Genomic DNA, 20,940 nt, shown 5'->3' on the forward strand with positions numbered 1-20,940 from the left:
CCATGGAATGGGATGATTGGTGTGAGGCGTTTGAGAATTACATTATAGCCTTGGATGGTACAAAGTTTTCTGCTATCAGGAAGAAGGCTTTGTTACTGGGTGCTTTGGGGAAGGAGGGACAAAGAATATTTAAATATTTGCCGAATCCGCCTTTAGACATTGATGATGTTTTTAAAGATGCTCTATTTAGATTGTATACAAGGTTTGCTAAGCAGGAAAATGTAGTAATGCGCAGACATAAATTCTACACTGCCCCTCAAAGGGAAAATGAAAGAATAGATGAATTTGTCTCTAGACTAAGAGAACTTTCCGTGAAATGTCAATTTGGGAACATACAGGATGAGATGATTCGGGATCAATTAATTGTGCAATGTTTTAGCAAAAAAACACAAGAAAAGTTGTGGGCAGCCAAAAACCCCACTCTCACTGATGCTATCACTATTGCTAAAGTTGCTGAAGAAAGCGACAGGTGTATGAAAGAGCTTAAGAGAATACAACAGGGACACACAAGTAGTCAGGAAGTTGCAACTTTGCAGGCAGATGCTTCAGAAAGCATAGGTTTAATACAAGGGAGACAAACAAATAAAGGGGGGAAACCCACAACCTCTTTTAATAGAAGTGGGACAACAAGCAAGTTTAAACAGACCACACGCTCCTGTAACAGATGTGGTAGCTCTTTTCACTTAGCTGATTCTAAGAATTGTACGGCTTTGTCTAGGGATTGCTTAAAATGTGGAAAGAAAGGGCATTATGCACGCATGTGTAGAACAAATAGCGCAAAAAAGGTTGCTATGGTTGAGAGTGAAACTACGGATGATGAAGCGGAAGTAATGATGATTACATCTGCTGGCAGCCAAAAGATAACAGAGGGTGTTGTCCTATCTCGGCCTAAAGCAGATTTTGAGCTGAATGGGAGTGTTGTGAACTTAATGGTGGATACTGGGTCGCTCTATACAATCATCCCAAAGAAATTGTATAATTCATCTTGCACCGAATCTGATCTAGTAAAATCTGACATCACTCTGAGAGGTTATCAAGGGGTGAGTATTGGTGTCCTTGGATTCTTTGAGGCCAATATTAAGTTTAAGGGGAGAACTACTCAGGGAAAGGTTTATGTATCCCCACATGGTCCTGCAATATTGGGATGGTTACACCAATATGAGCTAAATATAAGAGTGAACCCGAGAGCCGATCCACCTGTAATGTGTGTGGATGGGGAAAACGTGTGCAATATAGTTCATGGGAACTTAGAAGCCATTCTTAAAAAACATGAGAACATCTTCAATGAGAAATTGGGGGAGGCTGTTGGTTACCAACATGTTATTAAAACCAAGAAGAGTGTAGCACCTGTAAAACACACCGCGAGGAAAATACCCCTATCTGCTAGAGATGAGGTCAGAAAGATTATCAAACAGTTATTGGAAGATAACATAATTGAACCTGTGGAGGCCACACAGTGGTTGAGTCCAGTAGTTATCACACAGAAACCGGACAAATCTTTGCGCTTCTGTGTGGACATGCAAAGTCTTAATAAAGCCGTGATAATGGATAACTTTCCACTTCCAAACATAAACGAAATTGTCCTGAGTTTGGGTGGAGGAAAGATCTTTTCAAAATTGGACCTTCGCAGCGCATACCACCAGGTAAAGCTTCATCCGGACTCAAAGCAATTTACATTGTTCATTACTCCGGAAGGAACATACCAATTCAAAAGACTTCCCTTTGGCCTCTGTTCGGCAGCAAGTGCATTCCAAAGAATCATCACAGATGTCCTCAAAGACATTGAAAGAGTAGTATTTTTCCAGGACGACATCCTGATTCATGGTTTGAACACTGATGACCATAATGTTATTTTAGATAAAGTCCTTACCGCTCTTTCAAGGGCTGGTTTGACATTGCGAAGGGAAAAATGTGTATTTGCTGTTGAGGAAGTAGATTACTTGGGGTATCACGTGTCTGGCCTTGGGATACAACCCAAAAAAGACCTTGTAAGCGCAATATGTAATGTGTCTGAACCTGATGACAAAGACAAACGAAGGTCTTTTATGGGCATGGTTGGGTACTATGCGAAGTTCGTAAAAAACTTTGCGGAAAAGGTAGAACCCTTGCGAATCATCATGAGGAAGGGGAAAGGTTTTACTTGGGGTGCAGATCAGAGAAATGCCTTTTTATTGATCAAACAAAACATCTTGGATGCTAATATTCTTTCAAGTTTTGTACAGTCTTATCACACCATCCTCACTGTTGACGCCAGCTCTGTTGGGATTGGAGCGGTTCTAACACAAAAAGGGGGTGGTAAACAAAACACTGTTGCGTTTGCTTCGCGTTCTCTGACTGAGACCGAAAGGAATTACTCGGTCATAGAGCGTGAAGCATTGGCGGCTGCATGGGCAACCCGGTATTTCCGAGTGTATTTATGGGGAATCACATTCACACTCAGAACGGACCACAAGCCACTGTTGAAGGTTCTAGCCACCGGGAGAATTAGAAATTGCTCAGGGAGGTTAGCGAGACTTGCTGTTAGTGTCCAAGAGTTCACATGCAATGTGGAATACTTACCTGGTTGGTGCAACAGTGTTGCGGACTGCTTATCTAGGTTGCCCGACACTAAAGAGCTGCCTAAAGAGATGGTGACCGAGAGTGTGGTCGCGTTTTTAGATGACTTGGAAAGTGATTTACCCAGTTCTATATCTAGGAGGGAATGGATGGAGGAAATGAGAAAAGATCTTGTCATGGAAGGTCTAATTAAGATGTGCAAGGAAGGGGTGTCAAGGCAAAGTACGGTCTCACCTGCTCTTAGGCCTTATGTTCAGTTACAGGATGAGATTTCTTTACAGGGCGAGTTTATTCTTGTGCGGGGCGAAAAATATATACCTCCGGTATCCCTTAGACCCCGTATCATTGCCTTGGCGCATGAGGGCCATCTAGGCCAAACCCTTACTGGCAAGCGCATCAAAGCTGACTTCTGGTGGCCGGGAGTAGATGCACAAGTAAAGAGTTGGGTTGAACAATGTCAGTTATGCAAGGAGTCTGAAAAGAGGTTACAGGTTCGTGCAAGTAAGGATGGCATGGGACAGATTGTTTCTGACGATGGTGTGTGGCAGAAGGTCTGTATTGACTTCATAGGTCCTTTTCATGACCTATTGGATTCTGAGAAATTCGCTTTGGTGTTGGTGGATTCGGCTTCCAGGTGGGTGGAGGTTGCCTTTATGAAGAGTATCACTGCTGAGTCCACTGTCAAGGTACTTGATGAGATCTTTAGACGTGAAGGGATCCCCTCCATGGTTTTGACAGATAATGGCACACATCTTACCTCTGCCATTATGGAGGATTACTTTGTATTTCTGGGCTTGAAGCATTTGCGTACTTCGCTTTACAACCCACAAGGGAATGGACTTTGCGAAAGGGTAAATAGACTTGTTAAGGGCACTATGCAGCTTGCTTTAGCCTCAGGCCGCTCAGTTCAGAAGGAAATTAAAGAAATGCTGTGGGCATACCGCACAACAGTTCATAGTAACATGTCCGTGACACCCTTTGAGCTCATGAGGGGGAGGTCGGCGGGTACGAAACTAAATCCTACCTGGCTACATGAGAGAGTAAACAAGGTGGGATGCAACATCCCGGGAAAATGTGTCTCTACTAACATAGCTGAAGGAGACCTGGTAAAAGTGAAACCTGGCGGTAATCAGAGGATATTCAACAAATTTAGGGGGCCCTACCAAGTGAAGTCGGTAGTTGGCAACTACATAAAGTTGCAGAATGGACAAACTTGGAACCTCCGCAGGGTGGCACTTTACCAGAAAAAGGTTAAGCCTGCTTCTTCAGTGCCAGTCACTAGAAATGTTGTTGCTGAAGGGGTTTGCAGACCTCTTCGCAGAAGGGTTGCTCCTGCCTATTTAAAAGACTTCGTTTAATTTTGTTTGTTTAAGGGAGGGTGTGGGGTTACATGGCCTGTGTTACCTGGCCCTGTATTCTCAAGAGAAAGAAGTGTGTTCAATGCAGAATTGTTTTTCTTTATGCAGAATTGTTTTTCTTTGTGTCTCACCTGTTTCCTTGCAATAGGTTGCTATAAGTCCTTGTCTAATTTGTTTTGTTGCATTTTCTTCATTCTTTGTTTAAGGAAAAGAGATGTGTTATATTCACCCTGTTCACTCTGTGCCTCAGCTTATGTCGCGCGCTGAGCTCGTGCTTCCTGATCCTGTGACATGTCCAGTGTTCGGTCCAACAGCGGTTTGTTGCCCGTTTGGTCCAGATCTTGATGGTTGGGTTTTCTGCGTCTCTGCTCAATTAAAGACCCTAACCTACACTACGCTGGTGTGCCGCCTCTCATCATTTATAACACAAAGGTATTTCGGAAAAAGCAGAAAGCTGCTTAATGAATATTCATCACCTCGCCAAAGAGGTGGCCCATAAACCCCCACGTGGGCACTCTAAGCTACATACTGTTGTTCTGTTGTGCCCCAGGAAGGGTAAGGACACCAACAAAATTACCTGATACTGTCCCCATTGGTTTTAGTGTAATAGTGAATTAGAACATATTTTCTTCTTTTACTAATGTGGTGACAGCTTGTCAAAGCCAGTAGGACTGCCTTACTGATAATGATCCATCCTAATATAGGGGGATATTGTAGTGTAAGGTTACACGATCTTAGCAACTTCTGCTTTGATGCATCACTGAGCTCAGTCTGACAACTTGTAAAAGGAAGGGCAAGGACAGTAACAATGTTACCTGGGGTTGTCCCTATTGATCTCAATGATGTTGTAATGGTGAATTAGAACATGTTCTCTGCTTTTACTAATGTAGTGACTGCTTGTCAAAGCCAGTAGGCCGGCATTATTGATAATGACACTCCCTTACAGTGTGATATTGCATCTAATATAGGGACGTATTGTAGGTATAGGGTTGAGATCGCTTCCCAATCTACCACATTAGCAACACTATGGGTGTAGCTTGTTATGAGATTGTCACAAAAGGTATTCCCATCTACCACATTGTACATATTTGTAATTCAATGCATAGTATATAGTAGTATGTATTAAATAAAAGTAATTTTCCTTTTATAAGAAAAAGCACAGAATGGACAATGTACTGAGTGTTGTTGCTGCACACCAACCAGCTGGGCTTACTAGCTGACCCACTCACTCCTGAGTAAGCCATGGGCTGCTCTACTTCACTACCCTGAGACAGTAAAGTGGTACAATGGGGTTCTTAGATCCTAGTAAAGAAGACGTTCGAGACACATTAATTGTGAAGAACTCCTATCTCTCGCAACTAATAACCCACTTCCTTACAGCCAGAATCTCTGTTAAGCATTAAGAATACATGGTTACTGCTTCCACAACCTGGATCTCAGATTTCCTTTGACAAGCTCAACTTGTTTTCCTATTGGCTTGTATTGAGAGGCATTGGGAATGTACAGAAGTATTTCAGAAAGTTGTGTTGTTGATGGAAACAACCTTAGAGCTATATTTGAACTGTAATATGATCTGTACTAAGATTAAGGGCTGATACATTGTACTAAGAGTTATCCTGTGAAAGAACAGGAAGGACTCTTAACCCGGACAATCTTACTCTTGCTGGATATGAATGTCAAAGTATTCGGTATTAGAGTTATACTATGCATGTATGAATTTCGAAAACTAGGGAATGCAGAATATTAACTCTATTGATTATCTTGCAGTTCTACAACAGTCTAATAGAAAATATAATTTGTCTTCCACAGAGAGTGAAAAGTCATGTAGCTCGAGGTCGTTTTTCAAGTCATGGACAGAAGTGATAGTGACCATATATTTGAGGTATACATTTTACAGATGTTCAGTTTTCAGGAATTACCAGATCCACATCAAAGTACAGAGCGTTGATTACACAGAGATATTGCTTAAGTATATTGGTTCACTATTACAGTTAAGTGCAGAACCTTGCATGGTAAGATACTTAAGCTATCTCGTTGCCTATTAGATATCCAGTGAGAAGTCATCCGTGATCGCGTAGCCTGAGCCTGCAGAGGGCGACCCTACTGAAGGGTCTAGTGCACGAACTAAAAGATTCTCAAAAAGCTGATAACTGGCAGGCAACGCAGCATTGAATATATCAGTGGGGAGACAAATCGAGAAAGACCCTACATCGGTTATGCCGGGTCCACAATGCCACGACCCCTACGCCCTTACTCAGGGGCATGGACTGTATGCTCCATACATGCCCGCACACTGTGGTTCAAGCATTCACCACAAATTGTACTGACCTTTATCAGCACAGGGCAAGTCTATCCCCAGATTTAAAACAAGAATTCTTGCGGGACATACCCCCAAAACAACTGTCAGATGAGGTGCGTTATCAGATTGACGTTCCCATCACCTTAGAGGAGCTTACTACGGCTCTTCACAACATTCATCTAGGTAGGTCCCTGGGTCCCTATGGTTTACCTGGTGAGTTTTCTGAGGTTGTATCTCCCAGACGGGCCCACCTTTCCTAGAGACACTGCAGGGATCCTCGGAACTGAGGATTCTTCCGCCTGACTGGCAGCATGAGGAGATCATGGTTTCCTCAAGCCACTTCAACCCCAGGATGACCCATCGTCATATCGCCCCATTTCGTTGTTAAATTTTGTAGCAAAACTCTTAGGTGAGATCCTGGCCAATATCACCAAGCTCGTCCACCCGACCAGGCGGTTTTAATTCCACAACGCTCAACACGTCATAACATCAGACAAGTATACAATGCCCTTGCCATGGTTCCAAGGTTGGGAAGCGCTGCGGCGATCCTTCTTGCGGACACCGACAAGGCCTTTGATTTGCTAGACTGGGGGTACCTGTTCCTCCTCCTGCTGGCCTTAAATGTTGGCCCCTGAGTTATCTCTTATATCCGCCTCCAGTACACAGATCTATCTGCTTCTATGCGCATTGCCGGTGCGGTGTCAGACCCATTTCCCATTCGCAGGGGTATGCGGCAGGGGTGCCCCCTGCCGCATACCCCTGCGAATAACTGCACTCTTATTTGCGCTGGCTATCGAGACGTTAGTAAATTGGGTACGACAGAACCCGTTGGTTCATGGATTTCAGGACCCGGGATCTTCAGGCCCTGGATACTGCAGATCCTAAGAGAGTTTGGGGAAATTTCGGGCCCATCCAAATCCACCCTGTATCAGATTTGCAGAAACCAGGAGCGAGGTACATGGGCCACTCCACTGACGCAGGCATCCAATGGCTTCACATACCTAGGAGTGTTTATATCAGCTTATCCGGCGAAGTCCTGGGCCCACAACAAACAACATATTCTACCTAAGGTCAGAAGTGAGGTGCAGGCCTGGTCTCCCCTAACTTTGTCTCTCTATGGTTGGTCAGCAATCTTTAAAATGCTCTCGCTACCACGCATCTTATATCGGCTCCGGAACTACCCATACAACATCCCCCAATCGTGGTTCATACAAATCAATTCACTCCTTAATATGAATATGTTTTTAAGGGAAGGAGGGGCTGTAAGTGTCGCACTGTGGACGTGTACTCAGTCCACCTACTGCGGCGGGATCGCAGCAGCCAACATCTTCGCCTACTATGCCGCCTCCCATCTCCTCAATGTAAATGACTGGTGGTACTGCTCCCAAACAGATCCAGCTTATGCCATTGAAAGAAAACTACTGGGGTACCGCGTGTTGCTCAACATGCTGTATAGCCGTTATCGGCTGGACCACTTGCTCCCAGCCACGAAAGTCGTTATTTGGCTGTGGAGGCGAGTTATCAGTCGGATGGGATGGGATGGGCGGCTAACTCAAACAACTCCATTGTGGCAGGGTGTAGATCTTCTGCAAGTGGCGCTGCTGCCAGGCCTTTGTTCATAGGACCTTACAGGCATTTCCACACTTGGGGACGTCATAAAGCGGGTGGTTCTAAAAGACTTTCAACAACTACAGGAAGACTTTCACCTTCATCAAAACCAATTCTATAAATACCTCCAATTAAGACTTGTCCTCTACCAGAAACTGCACTGAACTCCCGGAATTCCACCCACTAGAGGGGCGACTGTTAATTGGGGATATTGGGGGATATTGAAGCCCAGAAAACTAGACAGATATACCAAACTATAATCACACATAACAATACAACAATAGACACAATCCGACAAAACTGGGTCAGTGACATTCCGGATCTAACGGGCGATGACTGGGCGGAGGCGCTGGCGAGCCCCTGTAGGGCGGCGAATGCGCCTCGTTATCACTTCAAATTTTTACACAGGGCCTACTACACTTGTCACTGCCAGTGGCCCATTGGAGTAATACAGTTGTTGGAGTGCTTGAGGTGTACACGGGAGACGGGTACCTTCCTGCATACAGTGTGGATCTGCCTAGTTCTCCAGCCCTACTGGGGCAAAATACTGGCCTACCTGGGTAAAATGATTTTATGGAAGATTCCGTCTGACCCCAAAATCATTTTATTACATAGTACAGATGGCATTGGAGCCAACAGGTATAAACAACACTTGATTTTCATTGGACTCACCCTCGCTAAGCGGCATAGCGCTCAGTTTTGGAAGAGTAGTACTCCGCCGCCCCTCTGGAAGTGGAAAAAGAGCTTTGGATTGGTATATGGGGATGGAGCTAGCTGTGTTCAGGACTAGAAGATGCCCACAGAAACATTTAAAGACATGGCAGCGATGGGCAGCATACAGGGGTACTAAATTACCTGAGGTGGATTCCATAGATACTATCATACAACAAGAATAATTATGTAATAATGATGCCCTTTGATATTAAATGAAACCTCACAATGCACTATAACACTAAGAATTGGGTGGTGGGGGGTTGATTTGGATGCCTCGATCAGCCATGTTCCTATAAGTTTTGCTCTAATGATTTCTTTGTATTATCATTCTGGTACACTACGTTCAGCAGTAATGTCTCCGCTGATATGCTGGCCAGTAGCCTATACGATACCACTTTAAAACTGGATAAAATTTGTTATAAAAATAAAAGTACATGTACCACTCTTCAAATACACTGCACCCTGCCCTCTGGGCTATTCAGTGCATATCCAAGGGGTGACTTGTATGTTTTCAAAAGGAATGTTTGGGCTTACCAAAAGGTTTATATAGTCAGGTGGAAGGGGCAGTTTAAACTGCACCCACAGGCTTGGCTGAAATGACAGGCCTAAGATAATTTTAAAAAGCTACATAAGTGGGTGACACAATCAGTGCTGTCGGCCCACTAGTCTGGTCTCGAGATTAAACCATGCTGCTTTTTTTATTTTAAGCAGACTGGGACTCCGATTAATTAATTCAGAAGCGCCTATGTTACATTTACATATTGTCATGCATTTTCAGCTTGTGAGTATTTTAGAGTCACAACACAATTGCAGTAGGTTCAGTGATCGAATCACACTCACTCGGTCGTGCTTCTTCCTGAGATCAGTCCCAAAATTGATAAAAGGAATCACAAGAATAGGACTGTACAAGTTTAAGAATTTTCCAGGTGTACCAACGTATTACGGAATGACTAATTGCATTCGATTTATTTATGTTGGATGTGATACATATGAATTATTGTTGATTTATTGTTTATGATCTGGTGTTTGGTGGTGTTGTGACTCTGACATACTCACAAGCTGAAAATGAAAATGCATGACAATATGTAAATGTAACATAGGCGCTTCTGAATTATTTAATCAGAGCCCTAGTCTGCTTAAAATAAAAAGCAGCATGGTTTAATCTCGAGACCAGGCCTGTTGTTTGTTTATTGAATATAGTGTCCTGCCTGGTCTCGTAGGACAATACCCCTCCTGTGTTTAAAGAGTAGGCCCACTAGTGGCATTTAATATACAGGTCCTGGGTACAGGTAGTACTACTTTACTAAGGACTTTTAAGTAAATTAAATAGTCCAATTGGATATACACTAATTCCACCATATTGAAAAACAAGAGAACAAGTACTTAAGCACAGGTTAGCAGTAAAGTAACAGAGACCTAAAGCCACAAAAACAAGCTATCCTGGCTGAAAAGGGAAAAAACCCTGAAACCGGTCCTAGGATGCTTGTTTCCAGCCCAGGGAGGACCTGGCTTAGCAGTTCGGGCTGGACTGTTCCCATGAGGCACAGGGTCAAAACTGATTTGCATATGGCTGGGTTCAAACTGGAATGGCATGGTGAGCAAAAGAACGATGGATTTAGGCCCAGATCTGGGGTGCATGTATGACATTGTTCTGCCTTCTGTTCATCAACTGTTGTTTTTACAAAAAGAAAGTCAGCAAAACAGGATGATGAGAGGAAAAAGTTGGGGAGAAACCATCCCAAGGATTTCAGGCCCAGCACCCCCCTAATAGTGCAGGCAGAGGCCTAGGCCTGGAAATTTGAATACTAACGTGTTGCCTGGAGGATCCCGCCAGTAAGTCCTGATTATCGACAGCAAACTACTACTCATGTCCTGGATTAGGCCTAGATTACATGGTATGACACATCAGGGCTTCAAAGCCATCATCTCAAATGGAAAGGCATAAGGAGGCTACCTAGGAAGCCAGAACATACCTTAACTATTGGTCAGAGTGTAATAAAAAAGTAGAACTGTGAGCCAAAGGGTAAAGTGTGGCATAGGATCGAATCAATAGAAAATGCTTGAGAGGGATGTTGTTCAAAGATACACTTGTAGGTGTTAAGAAATGACAGTTGAAAGGAAATACTTACAGAAAAGTATGAGAATAGAGTGGGTAGAAACACAAGAGTATGGGGAGGCAAGAGAAGGGAGTAGAACTGAAGAGTGAATCATTTGTGATTGCTCCTCATTTTGTTCTTTTCGTTGAAAGACCTAGTTTAAATGACACCCAGTTTAGCAAGGATACAAGTGAAAGAACTGGTTAAAAGAAATGATGACATATGTTTTTCTTACAAATGCATAACAGAATGGTGAGAGTGGCTGTAATAAGTAATGAAAACATTTATAACCAAAATTAAAAGTTGTGTAAATCAGTTCATGCTCACTAACCTCTACCTCGCCTCCAGAATAAAACCCATATTCAGTCCACTCTATTGGTTTCAGGGGAGTACACAATAGAACTGCAAGATTTCTGATCATTTATGAGGCCTCCTGAGTTCGTGCCCAGGATATATGCCCATTTGTTGACCCTCACTATGGAGTAACCATGGACCTCGGGTCACACAACACCCCGCAGGCTAACAGCTGAAGCTCCAGCAGCAAAAACACAGCGGATGATACATCAAAGTAAAGTGTGATAACCAGAAATCCTGGATCAAGTTACAGGTTAAAGCACACTAAGTATTAACGAACTTCCATCTCATTCAGTTCATTGAACTCGCACACCTTTACGCGGTAACCCAAAGTCATCTATTACAAATCGCATCTTAGAAATATATATAGAATTTCCGCTACCAATCTGAGCACATTCACACCTTTTCTGTGTTACAAGCAATTAGCAAAGCACCATCGTACATATAGAGTCTATATGAGAGGAACTCTCTTCAATTTATATTGTTCTTTTCAATTTTTAATGGCATTTGACAGGGCAGTCACATACTATTCCCACGCATGACACTCTATTCACACCAGCATTCTGCCCCACTCCCAGCACTGTTAAGTCCACACATGAATTCTCCCCATTCCTATTGGGTGACACACAGGATCCAAGGGGTAAATCAGGAGAAGGATTTGAAAAATGACTGGTCCATTGGACCTTCAAAGTTTGCATATTCACCATGATGTAATGGCAGATCTAATGAAGGATGACAAAAGGTTTTGGGGGAGGGGAGGAGAGTGAGAGGGTGGCCTGGAGACAGGGTAGTCCTCCCTAAATGTCCCCCTACAAACCATGATTAGTACCTTGTGAGCATAGTTTGGGAGAGCCCCATTTAGAGCAAGAGAAGAATACATGCAAAAATATCTAATACCCAATAATGACAGTGTGTACGAGGGAAGGAAAATTAGCCAGGCAGACAATAAAAGAAGGCGGCAATATAGAGGAATGAGGCAAATAACCTCCTCTCTTTTACTAGGTATCAATGAATTTAACCAGGCTTACTAAGGATGACTAGAGAAGCCCCTCCCTCAATAACGTGATGCATTCTTCTTTCAAGCCATCACTGAATGGCTTTATGTGTATACTGCTTGCAAATGCTGTCCATCCAAACTCCCCCGTGTCTGCATTTTACATAAGTCTCTGCAAGTGACATGAATGACTGTATATGGAATGATCACAGTAAACGTATATTTTACTCAACCGCATTCTGTGTAACCAACTGCTTCAAGAGCTTGGCTGATCAATAAAAGTGTCATCAAATATGTGATGCTTACTTTGGTGAGGTGAATGACTCCATCAGATGTAACCGAACAGCCCATAAAACCAACATACTGCAGCTCAGGACAGTGCTCAGCAAATGCCTTCACCGACTGGTCTGTCACCTGCATGAAAGGAAACAGAAAACAGAGTTGGAGTGGGATTCTAGCACAGTGCACTGATGCTATGTAAATTAGGACATAGACTCGGTCTAAGTTTTGCCTGGACATTATACAAATTTGCACAGAAACCAGTGGCTCTGTGATATTTTATCATGTTATCAGCAATCTTGCAGTGCACAGCTCCAATGAAAACTTATTTATTCTGAATACGCGCAATGTAATAATTCAACGTAAAAACACTGTTTGCTAGTTAGTAAACAAAATGTGCTGAAACATGCGTTAATCCACAATGCTAATGGGAGCCCCGGACAATTCTCAAATTCCAGTGAAAGGGTTGACTAAACAGGTTCAACGACTGACATCCATTCCTTGCAATTCGGTTTCAACCCAAAGTTTCTTATTAGAGGAAAAGATGGAATTCGAAATCAAGAGCCGTCGGAGATTAACCCCCAGATGCATCAAAGTTATGTTTTGCGAGTCCTTAATAGCGAATTTTAAGGAATCGCTATTAAAGACTCGCAAAACGGGATGCATGTAGGAATCGCAACATTATTTGCGATTTCTACTGATTCCTTATTTGCGATTCGCTATTTGCTAATCGCAAATAAGGAATGGCTTTCCCATTCATTCCTATAGGCCTAAGGGCCCATAGGAATGAATGGGGAGTCATTCCTTATTTGCGATTCGCAATTAGCGAATCGCAAATGTGCCGCAATTTCAAGGGTGCCAGGGTGTCCAAAGGACACCCTGTTGCATCGCTGAAATGGTAATGTTCACTGGTGTTGTGCACACACGTCCCAAGGACATGTGTGTGTGTAACATACAACTTAAAAAAATGCACTAAAGTGCATATTTCTACGTTTTTGCAATTTACCACGTAGTTTGACTTCGCGGTAAATAGCAGCCGGAGATTGCGAATTCGCAATCTTGGAATGGTTCATGCATTGCATTTAAGGAATCGCAAATTGTGATTCCTTAAATGCAATCGCAATTTGAGAAATCGCAATTATTTGCGAATTCTTAAATTGCGAGTTCATGAACCCTTGATGCATCTCAAATGCCATTTTTGCGGGCGCAAACGGCCGAATTTTGCGATTCGCACCGTTTGCGCTCGCAAAAATGCTTGATGCATCTACCCGTAAGTGTTTTATCTCAACTGAGGGCTATTTTCTACTGAGAAGACATGAGGTATGCTAATGAGATAAAAATATAAGCTTCCCGTCACACCGTGGTCAATGCCCCCAGTTGTAAAAGATACATACAAACCAGCATTGTATTTTGGAACTGATTATCCGGGAACTACCATGCGGGCTCAAACCAGTACATGAGGAAAACTGCACGATTTGCATTTTTATAAATCTGCAGGGCTTTCACCAATAAACACAGGCACGTGAAAAGAAAACTGGCCATTTAAATAACTCATGTTCTTTTGGCAATTACATTTAACACATTGTTAGTGCTTAAATAACAAGCCTTTCCTTCATTATTTTAGGGCTCTTTAAAGTGAGTCTTCCACAAACGGATTCCAGGTCCCACAGTTATGAACAAAGATAACTTCATCGAGTTTTCAAGCATTTCTATAAAGGTTATTTACAGTGATGAGAAGAATACTTATGAAATCAAACATTACCTTGAAAGTGATTTTTTTAGTAAGATGATTTATTTGAATAAATGCCGTAAACATTCAGAACTGTAATCTAAAACACAGATATATAAAATAGTGATGTAAATACTACTTAAAACAAGTATTTAAGGTAGGGTGATCAAAAGCTTCAAATGGTATGAACTGAGTTTTTAAATAAAAACACAACAGGTATGTTAAACTTGGCATCTTTTAGTGCGTTCCCCCTGCCTTTTTGCTTTCTGACCTCTCGGTTTTGACTCTCTTTCTGCTGGTTTAGTGTCTCTGCGCGCTTTCTCACTGCTGTTTAGTGTTAAAGTGCAAGTGCTCCTGTTGTAAATAGTTATTACGGATTGGTGTTTCCATGATTGGCATATTTGATTTACTGGTAAGCCCCTAGTAAAGTGCACTGAGTGTGCCAGGGCCTGTAATTCAAATGCTACTAGTGGGTCTGCAGCACTGCTTGTGTCACCCACATGAGTAGCCCTGAAAAGGTAACGGAGGCCTGCCATTGCAAAGCCTGTGTGCAGTCTGGTACTGCCAGTGACTTGGCAAGTGCACCCACTTGCCAGACCCTAACCTTCCCTTTTCTTACATGTGAATCACCCCTAAGGTAGGCCCCAGGGGTACCCCTGTGGGCAGGGTGCAGTGTATATGAAAGGTGGGACATGCCCTGGTGTGTGTGGCATGTCCTGATAGTGAAATACTGTCAAGTTCGTTTTTCACTATTGCAAGGCTACCTGTTCACATAGGATAGAATGGGAAGTTTGCTTATAACCTCTTATAAACAGAACTACCCCTGGGAACACGGTAGGTAAATATAGCATAGTATGCCTGAACTCAGAATTTCAAAATGCATCTTTTAGTGAGGGTGATTTTTACTTTCTGTGTTTGAAAATACCAGTTTTAGGAAGTAGGTATTTTCTTGCTTAGCTATCCAGTGTGCCTCAGCTAGGAAGTGCATTGACTGTCCAGCTTTGGAGAGAAGGGGCTGGGATGTGCAGTGGCTCCAGAGAGTCTGGATGAGTCAGGACTGGGCTGAATAGATCTGGGCTGCCTTTAGAGTAGGGGGAGGAGATTTCCTTTCATCTGAATGGGCCTGGTCTGCCTTCCACAATGCTGTCTCCACCTCCTACCAGGAAGGTGGGCCAGAGAGGACAGAGCTGGTTTGGACTAAGCACAGTCACTCTCTGCCTGAGAGAATAAAGGGATCTGGAATATAAATATTGGGGCCAGGACCCCAGAACTCACTGACATCAAGGAACCGGACAAGGGGAAGAGCTGGAAGAGCTTCCAGGAGGAGTACTGCCCCTTTGCTGTGTTGTAGCTGTGTAGGGTTGGCCTGCAGTTTCTGCTTCTGCCTTGGGCAGTGAAAGGACTGGATTTAACTTTTTTTAACGTGTGCTGAGTATCTCCATAGAGCTTGCCTCCTGTTATCAAGTCTTAGGGACGGCAAATACTTCAGCAACCTCTGGGTACCGCTTCTGGAACTGCTGTTTCAGTTGCCACAGAGAAGGGAAAAGCAACGACTCCGTCTCTGGCTCTGTGTCCTGACAGCACCGCAGAAGGCACTGCCCGCATCTTGCCCCGCAACCCTGGTCTCACCAACGACCGCCGCCTCCGAGCCGCTGCTTTCACCGTAACCTGTGGACCAGACTCCACACCGCCTCGCTTCACTTCGCCATCCTCCTGGTCTCACCGACGCAGTCGCTGCTGCTGACTTAGACACTTGTGACTGCATCGTGGCTGGGGGCATCGCTCTCAAGTCTCACGACGCACCACCTCGTCCCACATAGCAGTGTGGGCCGACCAATGCCAGGTCCCACTAACCTGCTTTGTCGCTTGCACCGCAACCTGCCACCACCGCCTCGAGCACCACCTCACCCTGCACTGTAAGCCTTGGTCTCACCGACACCATCTGGATGATAGTCACCTAGCTGCAGGCTGCACCGCAGCGTGAGGGCACAGCACTCTGCACCTTTTACATTTTGCAATGCAACCGCAAAGGTTGCATGACCAGCTCGCACCAACGTGCCAGCCACAATTAGAAAGGTACATTTACTAAGTCAGTCCACGTTTTGCGTGGCCTTACCGACACGGTCAGCTGGAACTGTTAGACTCTGTTTTCAGCATCGCAATAGCCCCGGGTAGAGCTACCGACTCCTCCAAACAGTGTTTTTTATGTATTTCTGCAAATTTAAAAGATGTCTTCAAAGTATATATTTTTAAGTACTGTGTTCGATTTTTATCCTTTGGGTCTTGTTTTGGAATATATAAAAATATTGGATATTTTTCTATACTGCTGCGGTGTCCATTTGTTGTGTGTTCACTGTATTACTGTTGGTGATGTGCAAATGCTTTACACACTGCTTCTGAGATGAGCCTGACATCTCATGCCAAGCTACCATTGGGGTGACCAGGGATTATTTTAGAAGCGTAACTCCCTTACCCTGACTAGGAAGAAGGTCCCTACGTGGACAAAGGTGCAAACCCTTGCCAACTAGAGACCCTCATTCTTAACAAGGTAGTATTAGTGCGGTCCACTCTTGATTGAGTCCAGTCTTGGCAGCTCCTTTCAATGCCTAAAATGGCAGACGACAGCCCTCGATATACGGTCATATGATGCACAAGCTTTACATGCCATTAACCACTTGTGACAATCACAGCTGAGACACCTATCTCTTACATTTATAGAAAACAATAGGGAAAAAATTCACTTAAACAAAGAAATATCATTATTTTTCTGTGATCTGACAAAAACATCCCAAATAGGTATAGATATCAAGTGATACCAGCAGAGTGAAAATGAGCACTTACAAAGTCAGATTGACAGTATCCAGTGGCTATTCCAGCCTTCAAACGCAGCAGTAATATGATAAGGTACTTGTGAGCAAGCCTGCATCAGCAAGAACGTATATCTCCCTCTACTTCCACTCCTCGCTCCCACACAAACACACCTAGCATGTCACAGCCAGCAATACCCACAAAGGCAGCAAGAATGTGTATCTCCACCCCTCCACTGCCACCCTCCACCCCCAAACAAACACATCTAGCATGTCAATGCCAGCAATAACCACGAAGGGCAGAATGTCAAATGTATGAATCAATTCTTATCCAGGGCCATCTGAGTCTTCCTCTCCACCACCACTCATTAATTCAGTCTCCATAGAGAACAAATGAAAGATTTCTGCCCACCTCATGATCTCATTTAATGCTTTGTCATGGGTCCTAACCTCATTCCGATCGCGTTCCTCAGCCATCCCCCACTCAGTCATATCCTTCAGTCAAGCTTCATATCTGGGCACTCTCGCCAAGATACAGTGGATCGCTATACGTCTCTGCCCAATACCAGTCACAGAGCAAACTTGTACCGCATCCTACGCTTTTTGAGCTTCAGTAGAAGCCCTAAGACAAAGTGTTTCAAAGCAGGTACTATATTTGAAGTGTCACCCTTTTGAGGGTAGCAACAATTTCCTCCCAGTAAATCCTTCCTAAAGAAAAACTGAATATCAGTTTACAAAGATAACAAGGAGATAAGATAGTGAGAGACAGTATGAATACAAAACGAAATGAGCAATAATATTAGCATGGAACAAAGGGTTGAGGGTATAACCGAAAATATACTAGTAATGAAACTTGGCTGGTATTTTAAGGTTAAAACAGACAAATGTAATATATTAGTATATGTGTTATCAAACATCATTCCAGAAGAATTAAAATGGAAGTACAAAAGAGCTTTATTTGAAATAATCCTTCAACCCATATAGTTGCTTACAAACAATGGCACTCAACCGTCCCTTCATTATACCATCTTGTACAAATACGCTCCATGGCTTGTAAGACTATTTTTGGTGGGGGTGTACGTTTGACTCTGCACAAGGGAAGTTAAAGTTTCAATCAAAAAAGGAGGGGGACAGTCTTGAGAGTATGCCACCATTACCCTGACATCTCTCCCACATCCTTCCTTTATTTCTCCTCATAAACCAAGCTTTGACATGTCTTTGGCAACATGTCAAGAGCACTAACCACACCCACACATCCACTGTGAAAATTCCCTCTAGCTTGGGATAATGTAAAACATAATGTCCTTCAGTAGTTATGAAGCTGTCAAAATGTTCTTTGAAAGAATATCAGTTATCACTTTCATACATCCATCTTTAATCTTTCAATGCCTCACCCAAGCTGGATTGTGTCACACTGCCTAAGAAGAAAAAACAGTGAGTAACCAGTAATGGTTTGTGCTGTTTTTTTCTTCGAGACCATGGCATAGATTTTACAGAATTGAAGGAGTGCTTTCTTGAAAGCCACAATCCACTGGTCCCACTCCCATGACATGAGGTTTGACCCTCTCAACTAAACCATTCGACTGGGCCTGATAATCGCAAGACCCTTTTTGTTTGAATCCACAATGGGTGTCAAAGAAAAGCATGTTATTTGATGTGAATTGTACAGCATTGTGAGAAACGAACTCAGAAGTAATCCTTCTCTGAAAAAAAACCATTACATAGGAATTCTACCACTATGAACACTGGGCTCAGGATGGAATTTCTTTTCCACACACTTCATAAAATAGCCTCCAAAGACAATGCAGTATGTGTAATATCTAGCTAAAGAAAGAAACAGTCCTAAAAAATAATTGCAAGTTTGCTGCTTGGTTGGTCTGGAACCCCCATGGTCAGGAAAGGAGGGTCACAGGTCTTATAATGTTTGATCTTAGATGAACTCCCAACACAATGTTAAATTTTAAAGTAAATGTACCGATCCACTGAGGACCACAAGTGTACATACCTTATTCCACATTTAGTAAGAGTAGTTCCGAAATTAGTTGCACGAGTCACGTCTAATAGAATTCTTGAAGTTAACTGGGGGAACAAGTTTTTCCCCTTCAAAGTGAACTTTATCAAAAATAGGCATATTTTGTGAGACCTTCCATGAGAGTCTTGAGAAGTAGAGAGGCTCTTTTCCCCAGCCCAACCTTCCACACAATACTTTAATATGTTTTCCAAAGGCACAACATTATTCAATGCATCTGTCCAATCAGAGGACAAAACAGTTATTGACTCAATCATAAAAGTTTCAATCAAATCAACACATGCTACAAAACTTTTATCACCTCCATCAAAGTCCATGGTGTCAGATCTAGATAAGTACACAGGCCTTGCATTCCTTGCTCCTAGTATGTATTTAGCACTGAACTAACACTCCAATATTTCAGTACTCAATCTTGCAATCCTCGCTGTGAGTTTGTTTCTCACAATCCTATTCAGAATGTTAATGGATGGTCATTCTTTTAGGAGAATGAGTTCTCTCCCCCAGAAGAACAAGCAAACTTTGTTGACCACTCACATACAGGCCAGTAATTCTCTTTCACCAAATTTGACTTTTCATGCTCTCACAAGACACGGGAAGCAAACCCCAGTGTAAATTCTTTCTTTCCTTAATTTTGGCTAGTGTGTCTCTCAAAACTCTATCAGTAGCATCCGCAGTAATGCAGGGCTTAAAAATTCGTAATGCAGATGCCTTGGTAATCCCATTTTTCATTCACTCAAATGTTGGTTGTTGGAATGGAACACCACAAACTTGCAAATCTTTATCAGAACTTCTGTCAGAGACACAATACACCTCGCGAAATCCTACATGAACTTACTATAAAATCTGCACAGTTCCAAGAAGGATTTGAGCTCCTGCTCATTCCCCAGCAATCGTTACAGCCAGATTCGGAATTGAAGAAATTTTCACACTAGTAATAAGGTTCCCACGGTATTCAACTTACTTTCACCAAAACTGACTTTTCTTCTTACTGAGAGTGACGACAGCCTCACCTAAAATGTGCAACATATTTTCCATTACATCATGGTGAGACAATATCCTGACCAAAGGGTAAGAGGTTATCTTGAAATACTGCTACATCTTTTATATTCTTGAACAGTTCAGACACTAACCTTTGAAAAACAGATCCCATAGATGCTAATTTGAATGTCCTACAGCATTATTGGTATAGCCCATCGAGTGTGTGAGGTGGTGGGACTCCTAGACTAACTTTATATGGATTTAAACAGAATGAAAGTCAAATGTTGAAAACATTCATATGTTTGAGAGCTTAGTGAGGGTGTCTTATGTGAGGTAATAGGAAAGTGTCTAACCAAATTGACTGAGTAACAGACCTAAGGTTAAAGATCACATATAAATTGCTATTTTTCATTTTCGCTGTCACCAATGGTGTGACCCACAAGGAAGAATCAAATAGCTTTATTATCTTGCCCTGAAGCATAAAATGCAGCGATGCAGATAAATGCTTTTCAAACAATGAGGGGAACATTTCTTAGATAATCTTTTATGGGAATGCAATTATCATTAGCTTTGATCATATGTATAAATAACATATTTGAACGTCCATGGTGTGCCTGAAAATACTTTGGAGAATTTATAAACAATGTCACTGTATTTGTAAATAACACTACTTGATTTTTCTTGAATAATCAAAGATTGATAATACTTGTCAGCATGCAACTGCTCTTAAAATAACTTAGATTTGCCTTGCTGTAATCATCCAAAGATATGAATGCATTTTAAAGCAATATAAACCATGCCATCTATTCTTCTGTTTCTGGAATTTAAATCCCTTTAGACTTGCAAGATGGAAAAAAATATAAATGAAGAGAGGGACTAGCCCACAAACATGTCAAAGTCTGAGGAAATGGTGAGACTGTAATGGACTGGCGGGTTAGAATGGGGGGCGGTTAGTGAGGTGGATTGAGGATGGGATCATATCAATGTGGTGGAGCTCATAAACATTGCCTACTGTTTCCCTGTAAGGTGTCACTTTACTCTCTCCTCATCGGGACAGCGGAGGTACCGAGGGCTGCCAGGTCTACATTTCCCAGCATTTAACATGCCGGGAGGCGCCAACGGTAATCTCCAGCACCTGG

At 42.8% G+C, this 20,940-nt stretch overlaps 1 protein-coding gene across 2 annotated transcripts in view; it reads right to left on the reverse strand.

The window, feature by feature from the left end:
* Positions 1-20,940, reverse strand: part of FBXL17 (F-box and leucine rich repeat protein 17) — a 1,859,129-nt gene that overhangs the window by 1,207,498 nt on the left and 630,691 nt on the right. For both annotated transcript variants that reach the window (XM_086961002.1, XM_086961003.1), the window contains exon 5: positions 12,286-12,393. In XM_086961002.1, coding sequence (XP_086817128.1) covers positions 12,286-12,393 — 108 coding nt within the window. The remainder of the gene's footprint in view (positions 1-12,285; positions 12,394-20,940) is intronic.

This window comes from Lissotriton vulgaris, chromosome 3_1, assembly GCF_964263255.1.
Source record: "Lissotriton vulgaris chromosome 3_1, aLisVul1.2, whole genome shotgun sequence".
Classification (NCBI taxonomy): Eukaryota; Metazoa; Chordata; class Amphibia; order Caudata; family Salamandridae; genus Lissotriton; species Lissotriton vulgaris.